The sequence below is a fragment of the Lissotriton helveticus genome, chromosome 1_2, assembly GCF_964261635.1.
Source record: "Lissotriton helveticus chromosome 1_2, aLisHel1.1, whole genome shotgun sequence".
In the NCBI taxonomy this organism is placed as follows: domain Eukaryota; kingdom Metazoa; phylum Chordata; class Amphibia; order Caudata; family Salamandridae; genus Lissotriton; species Lissotriton helveticus.
In genome coordinates, this window is record NC_136058.1 from 132064348 (window position 1) to 132083890 (window position 19543).

The 19543-nt window shown below is 46.7% G+C and overlaps 1 protein-coding gene across 1 annotated transcript in view; it reads right to left on the reverse strand.

Annotated features, from left to right (window-relative positions):
* C8A (complement C8 alpha chain) overlaps positions 1-19543 on the reverse strand; it is a 438546-nt gene that overhangs the window by 246872 nt on the left and 172131 nt on the right. Inside the window, exon 5 of the mRNA XM_078670076.1 lies at positions 2208-2397. Coding sequence (XP_078526202.1) covers positions 2208-2397 — 190 coding nt within the window. The remainder of the gene's footprint in view (positions 1-2207; positions 2398-19543) is intronic.

The following is a 19543-nucleotide window of genomic DNA, read 5'->3' on the forward strand; positions in this document are numbered from 1 at the left end:
AAGATGCATTTTAGGTGGGTGCTGCTGTTGCTCATCGTGGTCTTGGTCGGTGCTGGAGAAGTGCAGGTCCGGATGCAGGTGAACTTGCAGGAGTGGCAGCAGAAGGGTCCGTGGGTGTGTCTCGGGGTGGCTCGGTAGCAGCCCGGGATTCGGCCGGCGTTGAGTGCGTTGAGTTCAGTGGCGTCGTAGGTCCGGCGGGTGGGCTGGTGTCTGCGGAGGCCAGGGGGTCTGGCGCTGGGCGCGGTCCAGGCGCAGACGGGCGCAGACGGGCTTACCTTTGGCGCACCTTCGGCGCTCAATCGGTGCTCCCGCTGCGCGCGTCCGCTGCGCCGTCGCTCTGGGGGCGTCAAAGAAGGGAGCCGGGAGGGAGGGTCCGCTGGGAGGCAGGAGCGTGATATCCAATCGGCTGGCGTGGGGGCGGGGCCGCAGGCAGGCAGCGGCGGGAAAGCGGGTGCAGGCTAGGCGGGCGGCCCTGCGGCGGCTGGGGCGCTGAAATCGGCGTTGGCGCTGAACGGCATTGGTCACAGGCAGCAGGAGGCTCAGGAGGGCTCAGGAAGCAGGAGAGGTGAGGAGCGTGGGGGCGACCAGGCCGAAGGCGCAGTGGTCGCTCCCGAGTGGCAGACTAGGTCCCCTTAAGAAGGGAGCCGGGAGGGAGGGTCCGCTGGGAGGTGAGAGCGTGATATCCAATCGGCTGGCGTGGGGGCGGGGCCGCAGGCAGGCAGCGGCGGGAAAGCGGGTGCAGGCTAGGCGGGCGGCCCTGCGGCGGCTGGGGCGCTGAAATCGGCGTCGGCGCAGAGCGGCGTTGGTCACAGGCAGCAGGAGGCTCAGGAGGGCTCAGGAAGCAGGAGAGGTGAGGAGCATGGGGGCGACCAGGCCGAAGGCGCAGTGGTCGCTCCCGAGTGGCAGACTAGGTCCCCTTAAGAAGGGAGCCGGGAGGGAGGGTCCGCTGGGAGGCGGGAGCGTGATATCCAATCGGCTGGCGTGGGGGCGGGGCCGCAGGCAGGCAGCGGCGGGAAAGCGGGTGCAGGCTAGGCGGGCGGCCCTGTGGCGGCTGGGGCGCTGAAATCGGCATCGGCGCATATCGGCGTTGGTCACAGGCAGCAGGAGGTTCAGGAGGGCTCAGGAAGCAGGAGAGGTGAGGAGCATGGGGGCGACCAGGCCGAAGGCGCAGTGTTTGACGTTATATGATTGTAAGACATGTTTGCTTCTATCCACAACAAGCGTTTTGTAATGATGGCCTTTGGGATTCAAAAACATCTTAATGATGTGGTACTGAATAATGTAATTAAAAATGAGGACCAGCCCTTTGCAAATTTTCTCCTTATACATAGTATTTTATTCAGTTAGTCACAAAGAAGCATTTTGGTTCAAAGTCTGTTCACGCACCCAGAGCAATGCTCACTTGAGCCAAAACTCCAACCATTGACATCACCTATTCTATCGGTATGCAAATTGGGTTAATCGCCTATCACATTCTATCTGACCTCTTTATATGTTCCCATCTGACCTTCAAAGGTGAAAAGCAACTCTCAATTCACACCATCTCAACTGCAAGCTCTGCTCACTACAACATGCCACTTGTAAGTAAATATTGATCCAATTTATCTTCAGTTCCACCACCAGCCTGACACTTCCTTTTGTCCAAAGTTAGACTACTGCAATAGCCTTCTCCGAAATCCAACACTTTACTCCTTCCATACACCCAATCCTCAAGACTTCCCAGAACCATTTCCATCTTTACCCACTTAGATTAGACAGGCTGAATAATAGTGAACAATACAGTTTATCCAACACCCATAACCCGAACAAACCATTCGCGTGTACTGTCTTGGATATTCTTTGCTCTCTCAAACTCAATGCCATTTAACTTTCAGACAACTATCTTACATTATTCCAAATGTATTTTCCTCCATCACCTGGCACCCATTAATAGGGATACATTTTCTTTTGTACCTTAAGACTGGCACATAACTTGATGATTTGCCTCTGTTTCAATATAATTAGGTAGATACCAAACCAGAACCAAACCAGAATTTCAGATCAACATATTCAGCATAAATCAACACCAACAAGGTAAATAGAATGTCAGTTGCATACAGGATTTCATGCACCCTTTTATAATAATATGTTACAATTTGGAAACATCTATTGGTAAATGTTGCACGGCACAATTACATTTTATGTCAAAAATATTTATGAATACTTACTACGAAACGATACACATGAAAATTGAATGGCTTCCGAAAGTATTTTTCATCTTCTCCATAATACAAGCGTTCACACGCAGGATCATATTTCAGGTCTCGCCACTCCCCATTGTACACATACTCGCATCGGCCACCAAAATATTTGGGATCAAATACATTTTGGGTTTCTTCCTGTACTAGGGCATTAAATCTTTATGTAGAAAAAACAAATGAGAGGTATATTTTACGCAATAGTACATTTAACACATAGCTCATTTTCCTAACGAAAGAACATTTGCAAGGATCTCATTCAATTAGAACACTTCAGAAGTCTTCCTCGAATCAAACAAATCCGAAAAGCAAAATAACACTGATATATTATCTCAAAATAACTTTCAAAAAAGCCTTGGTAAATATAATAAAGCAATTATTACTTTGAAAGGTAAAAATATGATCAAATCTGTATGACAACATCAGGACAAAATAGCCTGTAGCCTGTATATAGTCTAACTAGTATGGTCTCCATGTATGTAATGCAACATTATTCTTAATTTGTAATATTGGTCAGATAGAGATCATTTTCAATTTGAAACCCCTATTGGGTTCTATAATTCAGAATAGAACATACAATAAAATTAATATTCTTTTGCCTATGCCTTTTGGAGTACATCAAAAACAGCATATAAAATCATAAAATAGATGAACCTATAAGTACCTTGAGGTGGTCGTGTAAAGGAGGTTAACATTTATTGCAATTGCCAATGTTAAACTGGAATTTTGAGGTAGTGCACTTACAGTTATTTTTAGAATAATGAATCACAAGCCCTTTTACTTTTAGGCCATTATCATCTACATTTCAAGTATTTTGTAACCCTGGGCGCAGTACTACGCTACACTCGCGTAGTTTGCGAAGTTAGCACTACTTAGCACTCCGCGAATTGCACGTAGGACAGTGCAAACATGCATAGCGTAACGGCGATTTTTTGCTTGGTCGTGATCTTCAATGTCAAGTTGGCGACTGCGAGTGAGAAAAATGACATCCCAGTGAGACTTTTTCCTCATTCGCGATCAGCAACATCAAGTAGCCGATCGCGAGTGTGGAAAATAAACCTCCCAGCAAGATTCACAACGTGGGGAGGTCAGGTTTCTCATTGCGACTGGTCGCGTATGCTCACGACCACTCGCAATGAGAAACTACCAGTCCGCGTTGAGAAATCTACTCGAGTGGCAGAAAACGACCGCTTGCACTGTGCAAGATGCGGTTTGCACTGATTGCACAGTGTGGACAAGCATCCGGCACTGTGCAATCAGTGTGGACAAGCATCCGGCACAGTGCACTAGGCAGTTCGCGTAGCTGCATAGAGCGAAGTGTAGTATCTTGTATGAGGGAAAGAACCAGCACAGCTGGTGCAGGTAAGAATAGTGAGGCAAGCGTGGGATGAGGGGGGAGTCAACATAAAAACAACAAGGGATGCGCGAGCACAAGGTAAGTGTTTTGCTTTTACGTTCTTTTTATTCTTCGTCGTCGATGTATGTTGACTCTCCGCTCACCCCGCTCCATCTCTCTTACCTGCACCTGCCACTGCTGCAAAGTACAAAGATCAAGATTCCTCCAGTACATCAGCGAACATGCGAAATTACAGCCTCACTTAGTACATAGAGAGATAATCCCAGGCCGCGTTAAGATTGGAGAATTAGATATAGTGCTGACGGCAAACAGCTTTTCAACCAATACAGCAACTGATGTTTATCGAAAGGGATATCACCTTTGATCTTATTCTGCAGGAAGAACCCAGTTGCTCTGTCTATATTTGGAACAGAAAGACTCCAGATGTTGCTTTTTAAGGAACCTGCCTGCCATTCTGGAGGGAAGAATATAATTATGAGTATTAGCTGTTACTAAAGGATAGAAATGTTGGTTTTACATGACATTTTCGCCAACTCTTTTGTTCCAGTGCTGTATTTCAAAACTAAGCTTATTTTACCTTTCACGTACAGGTGATCATCATTATATTTGGTTGAAAAGTTCCCTTACACAATATTAATTCTCTGATATTAATGTGATGCCCTAGTGTTAGGGCAATACTGTTGAAGACTCAGGGACAAGGTCTATGTTTGCACACTAACATCTTGAGCGTTATGGAATCCTGGAATGAAGAAGACAGCAAAGGAGTGAAATGCATGTAATATAATATGCGCCACATATATTTAAAAAAATCATGCAGTGCAGCAAGCCTACTTGCTGCGCTGCATGATTGGGAAAGGGCAGAATTGCACCATATTTAACATTATACGGTGTATTCCTGTATTTTGTATGTGCTTGCTTATCCTTGGCTGCCTAGCGCCAACGCAGGGTGCCTGCATTGTAAGCAGGACAGTTTTTGTGCAGAAAGGGGCACCTCCCTGCAAGAAAGAATCCTCTGTGGTGTCTCTTTTTCTATGTGTGCTGCAGAATGAAACAAGAAGAAATAAAGATATTTCTCTTTTTTATGCCTCACCTGGGGAGACTTAGCGTTATAAAGCATTCCCAGGTCTACCAGTGTTGGTAAATGTGAAAATGCACCAGAATCCATTGGTGAATGCATGGGAAGACCCACGCTCCACACATGGAATGCCTCCCTGGGACAGAGTAATTGTGCCATACAATGGGATGCAAGGGTGATACAACTACTAAATTAGATTTATCAAGTCACTCGTGGCCCTGCGTAGCCATGTGTGATCTGATAAATCTAGGGTAATGCAACGCAGCACATATTGCCATGTTGCATTACCCTAGCTATCTCAGGTCACACGTGGGTTGATAAATGTAATTTAGTAGTTGTGTCACCCTTGCTTCCCATTGTATGGCACAAGGGTGATGCAACTCTTTAATAAATATGCCCTTGTGTCTTCCGAAAAACCTGGATAGCATCATTTTCCAAGGTGTAGCATTGAGACAAACTGATTGTTGTCAAAATCAGCAGAGTCAAATGGAAAGAGAAGATCAGTAACATTAACAATTGTCAAAATTTTAGACAATTAGACCTATCAGACAGCTCCTGAGGCGGAAGCCGGGAGATAGCCTAGCGTTTTAAACTTTGTTATTGTATTTTATTGTGTGCAACTACCTGCTGGAATCACCTTCCCCTGGGCACTCTCCCCCCTTGAAAGCCTGCCCCTGATCATCCCGCGCAGCCGAGTAAACGCTGCAGCGGGCAGAACATCTTTCTCGCCGCCACCGCCTGAAGCGAGGCCACGCCCACCGCCCCGAGGCCACGCCCCCTCAGGCACACATTTAAGGCGCGCGATAGCTGCTGCTCGCACTTAGACCTATCAGACAGCTCCTGAGGCGGAAGCCGGGAGATAGCCTAGCGTTTTAAACTTTGTTATTGTATTTTATTGTGTGCAACTACCTGCTGGAATCACCTTCCCCTGGACACTCTCCCCCCTTGAAAGCCTGCCCCTGATCATCCCGCGCAGCCGAGTAAACGCTGCCGCGGGCAAAACATCTTTCTCGCCGCCACCGCCTGAAGCGAGGCCACGCCCACCGCCCCGAGGCCACGCCCCCTCTCTCCACCATTAAAGGATGTGCCTCAGTCGGACGCGCAGCGGACGAGCGCAGCGGGCGCGACGATTGCGCGACGAAGGCACGCCTAAGGCAAGCCCGTCTGCGCCCGTCCGCGGCCGGCCGGGGCACGGGGCGCGTCCCCCTGCCGGCTTGATCCAATATACCTCCTCTGACCTGATTCAACTACATTCACGCAGATCTATTCCCCCCCCCCCGACTCTCTCGGATTGGGAGCCATCGGGGATCCTCTGTATTAGAGATACATTCCCTGAGATAGAATCCGGCTCGCCCCTTGTTTCCCCTGCAATCACCAACCCTCTACCCAACAACCAGACCCCACATCTCAAGTTCACGGTGATTTACCTCAATACACGTTCCCTGGTAAAACACCATCTGGAAATCTTTGCTTTGTTAGACTCTGAGCAACCTGACATTCTGTTGCTAACGGAGACGTGGCTCAACGATGACTCCGCTCCTGATATACTCGCCGCAATACCCACTGGCTATTATATTCTCCAGGTAAACAGAGCCTCCGGGAGGCCGGGAGGCTGGGTTGCTGCGATTATTAAAAACTCCATCAGGTTCTCTGCCTTGATTTTAGTCGGCATTCCCTCGGCTATCTCGTGCTGAGATTGGAATCCCCTACTTCCCCATTTATCTGTAACTTAGTCTACCGTCCCCCCCAACCTATGCCTGACTTACCGACGCTGTTTGGCGACTTGTTATCCCAACTCATCATTAACAACTCTAAAATCCTGGTTTTAGGCGACTTTAACTACTGGCCCTCCGCCGCAAAGGAAACTGCTTGCTCCATCTCGTTCACAGACCTTCTGTCTAGTATGAACTGTCAAACACATATAAAGGCAGCCACCCACATCAAGGGTCACACTTTGGACCAGGTTTGGACATCCAACCTGGACATATCCATCCCAATCATTTCCCCTTGCCCATGGTCAGACCATTTTACAATCTCCTTTTCCATTACGGTTCTCCCTTGCCTTGGCAGACCCAAGGAAGGCAACTTCCTGGCTCGGAATTGGAACAAGGCCAATCTCAACGATCTTGTTACTCTACTCAAAACTTCCATCCCTTCCAATCTGGGTCCCATTGACACTCAAGCCTCTGCCCTTACACACTGGCTGGAATCAGCCAGTAACATCGTGGCTCCACACAGACAGATAAAGCTTAGACGCCCACACGATGCCCAAAAATGGTTCACGGAAGATCTTAAATCCCTGAAGCTGGGCCTCAGGCAGGCTGAGTGCCAGTGGCGACGTGGCTATGCCCCTGACATGAAACTACGCTTTACTGTCTTGCTTAAAGACTACAAATCGGCGATCCTGCAAACCAAAACCACCTACTTCTCGAACAAGATCGCCAACTCCGCCACCAAAATCAAAGACATCTTTTCTATCATGGAGGAACTGTCAAACCCAGACAGGATTACCCCTAAACCTCTCCCCTCTCGGGCCCTCTGCGATTCTTTAAATCTTTTTTTCGTGGAAAAGATAGTTAACATCAAGAACAGTATCTTATCCTCAGCCCTATCCTATCCCTCTGGGCCTGACTCCATCCTGCCTTTTTCCAACCCCAATAATTTCAAAAAGGGGGTGGTGATGGACAGAGTATCTGAGTTAATCAGAACACTCCTACCCAGTCAAGAGATCAGGGCTTGATCCATCACCGTTTTTTAGCTCACTGCACCATCCCAGTTCAGAACCTGGCTATATGCAAATTAGTCTGTCCCTGGCCCAGTGCATCATGGGAACAGGGCAGACCAAACTACCAAGCCAATTCTTCACTGGAAAGGCTTTTGTAGTCTGGTCTGCCCTGTTCCCATGATGCACTGGGCCAGGGACAGACTAATTTGCATACAGCCAGGTTCTGAAACTGGGATGGTGCAATGAGCTAAAAAACGGTGTTGGATCTAGCCCTGATCTCTTGACTGGGTGAGAGTACTCTGCTTAATTCAGAGACTCTGTCCATCACCACCCCTTGTTGAAAATAATTTTGTCCACCCTAAGCGCGGAAGGGTATACTCAGATGTGAGTCCCTTGCTCATTGCACCATCAGGATTCAAGCAAGCCGGGCCGAAGACGGCTGTAATGCCAGAAACCGGTCCCCGGAAGCTTGTTTCCTTCCCAGTGTAAGAATTGGCTTTTGTAGTCTGGTCTGCCCTGTTCCGATGATGCACTGGGCCAGGGACAGACTAATTTGCATACAGCCAGGTTCTGAAACTGGGATGGTGCAATGAGCTAAAAAACGGTGTTGGATCTAGCCCTGATCTCTTGACTGGGTGAGAGTACTCTGCTTAATTCAGAGACTCTGTCCATCACCACCCCTTGTTGCAAATAATTTTGTCCACCCTAAGCGTGGAAGGGTATACTCAGATGTGAGTCCCTTGCTCATTGCACCATCAGGATTCAAGCAAGCCGGGCCGAAGACGGCTGTAATGCCAGAAACCGGTCCCCGGAAGCTTGTTTCCTTCCCAGTGTAAGAATTGGCTTTTGTAGTCTGGTCTGCCCTGTTCCCATGATGCACTGGGCCAGGGACAGACTAATTTGCATACAGCCAGGTTCTGAAACTGGGATGGTGCAATGAGCTAAAAAACGGTGTTGGAACTAGCCCTGATCTCTTGACTGGGTGAGAGTACTCTGCTTAATTCAGAGACTCTGTCCATCACCACCCCTTGTTGCAAATAATTTTGTCCACCCTAAGCGTGGAAGGGTATACTCAGATGTGAGTCCCTTGCTCATTGCACCATCAGGATTCAAGCAAGCCGGGCCGAAGACGGCTGTAATGCCAGAAACCGGTCCCCGGAAGCTTGTTTCCTTCCCAGTGTAAGAATTGGCTTTTGTAGTCTGGTCTGCCCTGTTCCGATGATGCACTGGGCCAGGGACAGACTAATTTGCATACAGCCAGGTCTGAAACTGGGATGGTGCAATGAGCTAAAAAACGGTGTTGGATCTAGCCCTGATCTCTTGACTGGGTGAGAGTACTCTGCTTAATTCAGAGACTCTGTCCATTGTGGTAAATAAATAAATAATACCCTATTTTTGAATGAATAAATGAATAACAGATAGCTCAATAAATAAGAGTCAAGATTCGAGGTAGTAGGAGTTTTGCAGGTTTAATACAGCATAAGGACAGGAATAGGACCACCTGCACAGGAATAGGATGGCAGCGCTGCCGGGGACAGGATCGGGAATGACGGCGTAACTTTTAATAACAGTACATGAGCATATATACATAACGCAAACACATAGCATTACATTGCAATAGGCGTAGCGGTGGGTGGAGCAACAGGCGTGACGCGTAGCAGTCGCGAAAGATAAGGGTGAAAAGAGGTGTAACAGGGCGTATACATAGACATGTGATGCAAACGTAACAGAATATGTCATGAATGGGGCGGAAACCATGGAGGGGGCTACCTGAGGAGCCGGGACCTCTAACCTGATGGTGCACGCAAACTGGCAATGACGTATCACTAGGAGAAGCTGGGGGCTTCGAACTCTGTGCTAGGAGCAGAGACTGAAGTCTGGAGAGTCAGGGCGACATGTACCTAAGCAGTATCTAGTATCTGATGTTTAGGGAACATGTTGATATAAACTAGAAGTCAGGAGGGGAAAGGCTAACAGACACTAAGACTGGACCATGCATTATTCTACATGTAGTGCGTGATGAAGAATATTAAATGACCATTAATACAGTATTTCTCTAACATGGGGCCATAAAGGCTAGACAATGACGGAAACTATTGATGCAGTTCAGTAGCTTTAGGAATGCAGAGGAAGAGGACTGAACTGATAATCTGGAATCATAACATACTCTTGGCAGACTCAGAGGCAGGGCCAAGCTGAACCGGGCACTGCGAGGCAGGCAGTAGGTGAAGGGTCGAGGATACAGGTGGGGGTTGTATCACTCCTCCGCGGGGCTTCAGGAGACAGGAGACAGGAGCTGAATCTGGTGTCCGGGCCCTTTTGAGGCCTAGAAACGGGGACTTTACAATGGAATAACGTGCACACTGAGAAACGTGGCAACGTAGCTTTACATAGGCCTGATATTCGTAGTATTCACGAGAACTGGAAACTGGCATACTAGAGGTGGACACAACTGTAATTGCGTCTTTAATCAAACATGGGGAATAACATATGCATATTAATCATGCACATATAACATATGATGGAGGACGCGTAGGGACACAGAACATGGCAAAATTTACTTTTCCACATTCCCTCCTTGTCACTACGTTTCATCAGGAAACATCAATATTCATGATACCATCTATCATTTCATACAGTATCATTTGCTCGTCTCGAATTTTCTTGGAACGGGATTTAGAACGGGGCTTGGGACTAGGAATACAAGAGGTAGCACAAATGCCGCAAAGCGCAGGGCCACATTGTATACAGAGGCAGCAGCTGAATATAATCGCTACTGCAATACCTAGAAAGGACAAGACTTTCCATCCCCAGGCGGAAATTATATTCCAGAACCAACCGGACCATGTCCAGGTGCCTGGATCTTGGTGTAACAGATGGGCAATTTTATGGAGTCTGGTTATAGCTGAATAAACAGACGGCGCGTTATTTGGAATGAAAATGCAGCAACTAGATCCGATGACTCTACAGGCCCGCCTCTATCGGCCAGTATGACGTCAAGGACGAGACGATTTTGCAAAACTACAAATCTCATAGCAGATTGCTCTTCGGTTAAGTTACCTAGAGCAGAGGCAGTCTCATTTACTACAGCTTCAAGGGTTCTGGTTAACCTGCGGATTAGTTTACTATTCTGGATAGGTCCTATAAAGAAAAAGAAACCTCTATTGAAATCTGTATACTGTTCTAGAGCAGTTTCAGTATAATCGACAATTGGGGACTCCCTTCTATGTCTAATGTGTACTAGATGTGTGTTTCTATGATAATCAGATGGGGCTAGGAAAACTGGTGGCAGTAGGAAGGCAATGTAACAGGTTCCCTCCCAATCGAGGGGCAGACGAACATATGCAGGTTGACCACAAATAAAATAAGAATGACGTGAAGCTTTGAAGATAGATTTCCCACTGTCACTATACTTGACAATAGTAGTACAATCACTATGTCCTACGTGTATGGAACCATTATTTCGGACACATAATTCGCCTTTGACTGGTAGTACTGAAATTGCAGGTAAATCTGGAGTGGAATCAGACTGAACATTCAGGACCATGAAATTCGAAGAATAATTACCTAAATTGTAAACTTCATTTTCTAGATCTAACCCGGTTCTGTGGGGAAGACCTTGCTTGTCTGGAAAACATGTACTGTTAAGAAAAGACATATCTGTTGAGGATGACGTTAACGTGGACCATGCTCCACACGAACCATTATGTGAAAAAGGATAAGGAAAGAGTGGCAGAACTCCCTTTGGTGTCTGGAAAGGGGGGAGTCGACCACACACCCAACAATTAGTGGCATTGCTGGTTTGGTGTGAATAATGTAACATGCGGATGAAAGAATTATTTCGCATAGCGAGGCGGTAAGAGAGTTCATGAGGAGGCAGATCACTAAACGTGTGTTCTACTGTAGCATTAGAAGACGTATTTACATGAGAAACTGGGAAACACAGGTAAAATGCATAACTGGTGCAGGAAATCATAATGCTGAGAAATAATATGAAACATAGAAAAATGATACATCGGATTGAGTTTTGACTAACTCTCTCACTATGGGGGTCTATTTTATACATGTCAGAAACAGTCTAACCGTTTCACCTAGGGGAGGACTTAGACAATCAAACTGGCTGACTTATTTTACTAGACCGGAGTTTCAACTTATACTCCTGCTGCGGAGTTTTCTCTAACAGGGGAGGGTTTGTAGCAATGTCTTTTGCGGGACAGTCCTTGAGAACAATATTTTGGCAATCCTTCAAATCCTGGGAAATGTTCTTTGAGACGGGTTTCAGTCCATAAAACCTCTTCACGTGCGAAAGGTGCACCCAGCCTTTGCGACCCTCCAACTTCACGGCCGTACGGGTGGCGAGGAGGACCTGTCGGGGCTCCTTCCAGCGTGGCTCCAGCGGACTTGAGCGGTCAAAATTCCGGACAAGGACCATGGATCCTGGAACGATTTCATGCGGTGCCACCTCGGTATTGTCTGGAAATGCGGCGGCAACCTGTGAACGACAAGAGTTGAGGGCAGACATCAAGGAAGCTAGGTAATCTGTCAGCATATTACTTGAAACATCGGTAATACTTCGGGGTCTAGGAGTACCCCACATGTTAGGGGGGCGGCCGAAAACGACCTCATACGGGGACAGACCTGATCTGGAATGTGCGACCATGCGCATATAGAACAAGGCAACTGGCAGAGCTACTAGCCAGTCCACACCTTTCTCTTTACAAATTTTTGCGATGCGAATTTTCAGGGTCTGGTTATGTCTCTCTATGAGACCGGCTGCTTCAGGATGGCGTACACAATGGAACTTCCACTGGTACCCTAACAATAGGGAAACGTGTTTCATTAACTCTGATGAGAATGGCTGGCCGTTATCAGAATATACGACCCTAGGGAGTCCATAACGGGGGAAGAACTCACGAACCAACTGCTTGGCAGTGGTCGCAGCTGTGTAATCTGGGACTGGATATGCTTCTGTCCACCTGGACAAAGCGCATACAACTACAAGGACATACTTGAAACCTCGACATCGCTCCATCTGAATATAATCCATCTGGAGGACTTCAAAAGGGTGGTCAGGAGGCTGGAATCCCCCTTGTTCCACCGGGACACTTTTACCTGGATTAAACTGACAACATATCATACAGGTACGGACTTTCTGCTTGGCTGCAGCTCGTAAATGCTTGTTGAACCAAATGTTCTGGATACTGTCTAACATAGCTTTTTCTCCTAAATGTGCTGGACTATGTGCGGTATTGATAATGACTTGAACCATAGAGTCGGGGAGAAACCATGTGGCTCTACCCTTCGTTAACCATCCTTGATCTGTCTGGACCCCTCCTTGTTCGGACCATTTCTTGATTTCTTCAGGAGTAGCATGTAACTGGATATCTATGACATCTTGTGTAGGGTCCTTAACTGTCATGCATGTAGTCGGATCTGGAGTGTGTGTCATGTTAACTGGAATGTCTGGAGTCTGTGCTGTAAGCTTGGCTGTGCGATCTGCTAGATCGTTACCCTGGGAAATAATGTCAGTAACTTTCGTATGTGCTTTGCACTTCATGATAGCAATGGATGTCGGTAAATGTATGGCATCTAACAGAGCTTGAATAAGGAGACCATGCTGAATCTTGGTTCCATGAGAAGTCATGAAACCTCTCTCCTGCCAGAGCACTCCAAAGTCCTGTACAACTCCGAATGCGTAGCGTGAATCTGTGTAAACATTAACTTTCCGGTTCTTAGCGTGTATGCAGGCTTGTGTCAGAGCAACTAGCTCTGCTGCTTGAGCGGACAGGGTGTCAATACGGTGTGTTTCAATAACCTCGGTGTCGGTAGTCACTGCATATGCGGCGACTAGTTCTCCTGTACTTGTTCTCATACATGAACCATCCACATAAAGTGTCAGGTCGGGATCTGGTAACGGAATATCTGTCAGATCTTGTCTTGGCTTTGTCGTAATGTTAACTACTTCCACACAGTCATGTGTGTCCGGACTTAAAGTAACTGATGGTAACAATGTAGCAGGATTTAAAACGTTGCAGCGTCTGATTTCTATGTGTGGCTGGAACAGTGTCAATTCATAACCTGTTAAACGTGCAATTGTCAAATGCTGAGTCTGTGTTCGGTTTAAAAGAACTTCCACGGAGTGTGGAACTTGTACTGTCAGGGAGTGTCCTAAGACTATGGAATCACCTTGTCTGATAGCTAGTGCTGTGGCTGCAACTGACTTGAGGCACGCAGGCAGAGCCTGGGCTACAGGATCTAATGTGCTCGAAAAATAAGCACATGGCTTGTATTGTCCTGCTTGATCTTGTGTGAGAACAGATAATGCTGTACCTTCACGTTCAGTGACGAAAAGTGTAAAAGGCTTACTGTAGTTTGGTGTAGCTAGAACTGGAGCTTGACATAGGGCTTTCTTTAACTCATTGAAACTGAGTGTATGTTCAGATGTCCAAGGGAGGACAGTCGATACGGCTGCCTCCTGTGTCGTTAACTGTATCAGTGGCTTGGCTAGGAATGCATACTGAGGAATCCATTGTCGGCAATAAGAAGTGAGGCCGATAAAAGCACGTACCTCCTTCTGGGTCTTGGGCTGAGGAAGACTCGCTATTAACTGGATACGGTCTGGTGTCAACTGCCTACCCCTCTTGGACAGTAAGTGTCCCAAGTAGACCACTTGCTGGACACAGAATTGAAGCTTAGAAGGGGACACCTTGTGCCCCATCTCGGCTAGGAAATACAAGACTGTAAGGGATGCTCGCTCGCAATCACGTTCAGAACGGGCTGTGATCAGTAGATCATCGACATACTGGAGCAGGGCAGTGTCAGTTGGCATGTGAATGTTGTCTAGTTGTCTCTTGAGTGCTTGACTGTAAATACTAGGACTTTCTGTGAAACCTTGAGGAGCTCGTGTGAACATATAGCTCCTTCCATTTAAACAAAATCCGAAAAGGAACTGGCTGTCTGGATGAATGGGGACACTGAAAAATGCATTCTTGAGGTCTATGACAGTGAAAAATGAAGCTTCGGAATCAATGGCTGTTAATAGGGAAGAGATATCTGGGACTACTGGATACTGGGGAATAATACATTTATTAAGTTCTCGTAGGTCAATCACTAATCGATATACTGGGGGTGCATTTGGATCAGTACGTTTCATGACTGGAATGATCGGAGAATTGCATACATTGGAGTCAGTTTCTACAACTACTCCTTGAGCGATGAGCTCGTCAATAATTTTGGATAAGGCTGCTACAGCCTCAGGTGGCAATCTGTACTGTCTGATTCGTGGTAACACTACACCTGGCTTGAGAGTCACACGATGGGGTGTGATTTGCATGTAACCTACATCAGTTGGACCTTGCGCCCATAGATGCTGCGGAACATTAGACAATCTGGGATCAAAATCTCGTAATACATAGTGACCCTTGAAGTCACGTAGGAACAGACGTATTCCCTCTGGGGAACAGCATATAACTGCACCTAATTCTTTCAGTGTTTTAATGCCTAATAGGTTTTCTGGACATGACTTAGTAAGTAACAGATCAGTAGTACGGGACAATGGACCTACTTCTAGAGTAACTGGCTTTGATATTTCATTTACGATAGGTTTTCCTGAAAATCCAAGGGAAACATTTCTTGAGCCTGAGAGCGGAGCCCCTGGAACTTCGGCGTGACTAATTGTGGTCCTACTTGCCCCTGTATCAATCAAAAACTTTCTATCTTTCCCTAGTACTTGACTGTGAACATAGGGACCTTCTTGATCTACAGGTATCTCGATGAGAGGCAAGCCTACCTCCCTCTCTAGGCTGTTTCATGAATACTGCTGGTACTCTGGATACTCAGACTGTGCATACTGGTACATCTGCTGTGTAACATGCTGTGTTGCAGCGATGGGCTGCGGTGCTGTAACTGTCTGTGGTGCATTCTGTGGCTGAGGAGTCTGTGAAACTTGTTCTTGTCTAGGCGGACGTGGTCTTTCTTTAGTCTTACCGGTAGCTATGTTATGTTTCAGAACTGCACACTCGTTTATAAAATGACCTGGCTGTTTACAATAATTGCAGTTCCCTTTAACGGGAGCTGCAGGATGACTGGCTTGATTTGGACCCCTCTTCTGACTGTCTTGAGGAACAGATTGTGCAACTAGTACTTTCATTTTCGTGTCTTTCATACGCTTCCTTTCGTGGTCTTGCTCTTCCCTGATTCTATTCTGGTTGTATTGGAGCATCTGTAACATCTGGGACGGGGTATTAGCTTGCCAGGTACTTTCGACTTTCAAAACTCGATTTTTAATTTGTGGACTTGAATTCTCGACTAATTTAGTAACAAAAAGATGAGGGTATGACTCACTACTTGTCTTGAGGCCACTGTTGATGCTAAAACATTTCTCAAATCTAGAATAAAAATCACTAATGTCTTCATCTTGTTTCTGTTTACAGGCTGAGATTGCATCCCAGTCTTCTTTTCTAGTTGTCAATAATCTGGGTAAGACTTGTATTAATAATTCTGGTAATTCTTTACATTTCGCTCCAAGACCGGTACCTGGTACTCGTGCCTTATCTTCAGCTTCTAGAACTGCCCAATCGATCTTTTTCTCTCCCACCTCCCATTCTTTTTCCTTGAGCTTTTCATACACCCCTGCGGGCAGCAGAACCTTTAACATTTTAATTATATCTGGATACGTGTATTCTCCCATACGGAGCATGTCTTTTAATTCTCGGTGGAACCCTGCTGGATCTTTATCATGACAGGGAATTAATTTCTTCATCTCTAGGAGTTCCATCTTTGTAATCGGAGTGTAAACAAACACTCGTTCTAGTTCGCCACCCGTTCCTCTAACTGGGTGGACTTCTCGTAACGGATTCTGTCTCTCCATGTAAAATGGTTTACTTTCTGGGGGTGAGACATGAACAAAATGCGGGTTCAAAAACGTTCTATATTTGTGACGTTGTTCTAGAACGACACTAATTAAATCGGTACCTAAACCTTTCCATCTATACTGGAGTAACTCGTTCAGGATATCATGTAACGGGCCTGGATCAGAGTGCTGACCCTCATACAATGTAATGAGGTGCTGAATCATATACATACCCGCCAGTCGTTGCTCGGCTGGGGGCAATTTCAGAAACATTTGTGCCACTATTTCGTCTGGAAAAGTGGTAGAATCAGTAATCCATCGGACTGCTGATCGGACTAGTTCTTGTTCATGCATGGTACTCAACTCACTGTAACCGATTCGTGATTTCAGAATGTGATCGGTAGCTTGGAATACTTGTTCTAGAGAACCTTGTTCTGGTGCTGGATGATGGAAAGTAGACTTGTGTTCTAGGCGTAAATGGCGATCTGGAAATCTAGATTTTCCTACATACGCTATTCTGTCGGGATTCTCGTCCTCTACCTCTTCAGTATCAGAGTTACTTTCTTTCTCGCTTACTTGTGCTGCTTTACGTTGATCGTGTAACCTTATTATTTCTTTACGAATTTTCTTGTACATACTGTCCATAGCACTCATGGTTCTGTGCTTACCCTCGGCTATATTATCACTCCACTTTGTCAGGGTTCTCATTTCGGCTTGATCTTTGGACGGGTAATCTTGTTCTCTTATTAGACAATTGATCAGAAACTTTAATATCATGAGCTGGGTCTCAGCTTTCCTTTGAGACATGGCCTCGCCAATGCTTTCTGGATCATCCCCTGTACGGATGAAACGATATATTCTGTCTAGGTCTTTTTTCATATTCGGTAGGGTGACTAGATACTCGGCCACCCTTCTTACACGTAATGAATATAAAACCATATTATCCTCGCCTGGGACTGGATCATAGCCGCATTCATTAAGGGCTTTTCTTATTTCTGCTACAGACTGATGTCTGGGCGTACGCTGTGACGCTTGCATATGTAATTCGGCTGTTGTTAAACGCTTGTGTGGCGGCGGGGTCTGAGGAGGACCTCCTCCTGCGGCCCCTAAACTAGAGTCGTCTACTGATGCTCTTCGTCCTGGCAGAGTGGGAAATGGAAATGCAGGCTGAACTTGTATGGCGGGCTGGACCGGGGGTACCGTAACAGGTACTCCGGTGTCTGGAGGAGCGGGAAGTGCCTGATCTACAGGGACTGGCGGAGCGCGAACAGGATTTGCATATTCTGGGACTGTGTCGTCCAAATAGGACGAAATAAAAATATCAGCTGCGGTCGGTTTGTGACGTAGCTTGGTCGGAACTAATGGTGGCGGAAAGTTACTGGATGCCTCCGGGGTCGCTTTTGGCAAGCCCTCGGCAAGAAGAGGATACATACCCTTAATAAGAGCATTCCTCTGTCTCTCTGATTGTTCAGTTCTAATTCGTTCACCTATCTCGATTAACTCTTTTTCTTGTGCTCGTTCTGAGGATTCTCTACTTAATTCTGACTTTCTGATTTCTTTTTCGGTTCTTTTATGAGCTTCTTTGCGCCATAACTCGATGGCATCTTTCTGTGACTGTCTGGCTTTCTTTTTCCATAATGCTTCTTCTACTCGCATGATGCACTCGGCATCCCATGTGCCCGATACGGGCCATCTATACTTTTCTTCTAACTGTTTGGTATACTCTACCCATAAATCTAGATACAATATGGCGCTTATGCCATGCTTCTGATACATAAAATGACCTGGACTGTCCCTAGGCGGAACTGGAACTGCTGCTTCCAGCAGACCCTTTCTAGTTTTTAACTGACGTAACTTAGAAAACAAGGGCATGACTGGACTGTAATCTAGACACAATACAATACACAATGAACACGATACTTATTCCCCATTCATACCACGACATTAAAATACATGAAGAACATCATAACATAACAGTTCGGACAGAATATTACCTGGAATACTGAGAACAGAAACACAAGAATTTCTCGAGAACGGAACAGACTAGAGTTACTGGATGCACTGCTGAAACAGTACGGAACATACCGGTCCCATAAAGGGACGCATCAAGACCCGTATCCACCTAGGTGAACACTTCGTTTGTGGGTCTGTGTACCACCAACCCACGGACCAGAGTCAATTTAGATTGACCCTGTCTAGATACTACCCCAGCGACGGTACTCACCGGGCAGCAAGAATGGAAGGCCTCGGATCGGACTGGACTGCTACGACGACGGACGACGAACTTCGGACTTCAGTTACGGGTGGACCTCCGGATACCTCGGACCTTGGACTCTCGGCTTGGGCTCTGGTCGGGACTCGCCGCGTTCCTCCACCGTCTCGTCTGGATGCTGGACCGCCTCCTCCGTCTCCTCCGTGGGCCTGAGGGATACTTGAAGCAGAAATATCTGCCGGTGCGCAGAAGAGTTCCGTCGCGACTGCAGAGGGTCAGGGGGTCGGCGTGGCTTCACCGACGCGTGGGGAAAGGGCAGGTCCCTGTTCGGGCGCCATTATGTGGTAAATAAATAAATAATACCCTATTTTTGAATGAATAAATGAATAACAGATAGCTCAATAAATAAGAGTCAAGATTCGAGGTAGTAGGAGTTTTGCAGGTTTAATACAGCATAAGGACAGGAATAGGACCACCTGCACAGGAATAGGATGGCAGCGCTGCCGGGGACAGGATCGGGAATGACGGCGTAACTTTTAATAACAGTACATGAGCATATATACATAACGCAAACACATAGCATTACATTGCAATAGGCGTAGCGGTGGGTGGAGCAACAGGCGTGACGCGTAGCAGTCGCGAAAGATAAGGGTGAAAAGAGGTGTAACAGGGCGTATACATAGACATGTGATGCAAACGTAACAGAATATGTCATGAATGGGGCGGAAACCATGGAGGGGGCTACCTGAGGAGCCGGGACCTCTAACCTGATGGTGCGCTCAAACTGGCAATGACGTATCACTAGGAGAAGCTGGGGGCTTCGAACTCTGTGCTAGGAGCAGAGACTGAAGTCTGGAGAGTCAGGGCGACATGTACCTAAGCAGTATCTAGTATCTGATGTTTAGGGAACATGTTGATATAAACTAGAAGTCAGGAGGGGAAAGGCTAACAGACACTAAGACTGGACCATGCATTATTCTACATGTAGTGCGTGATGAAGAATATTAAATGACCATTAATACAGTATTTCTCTAACATGGGGCCATAAAGGCTAGACAATGACGGAAACTATTGATGCAGTTCAGT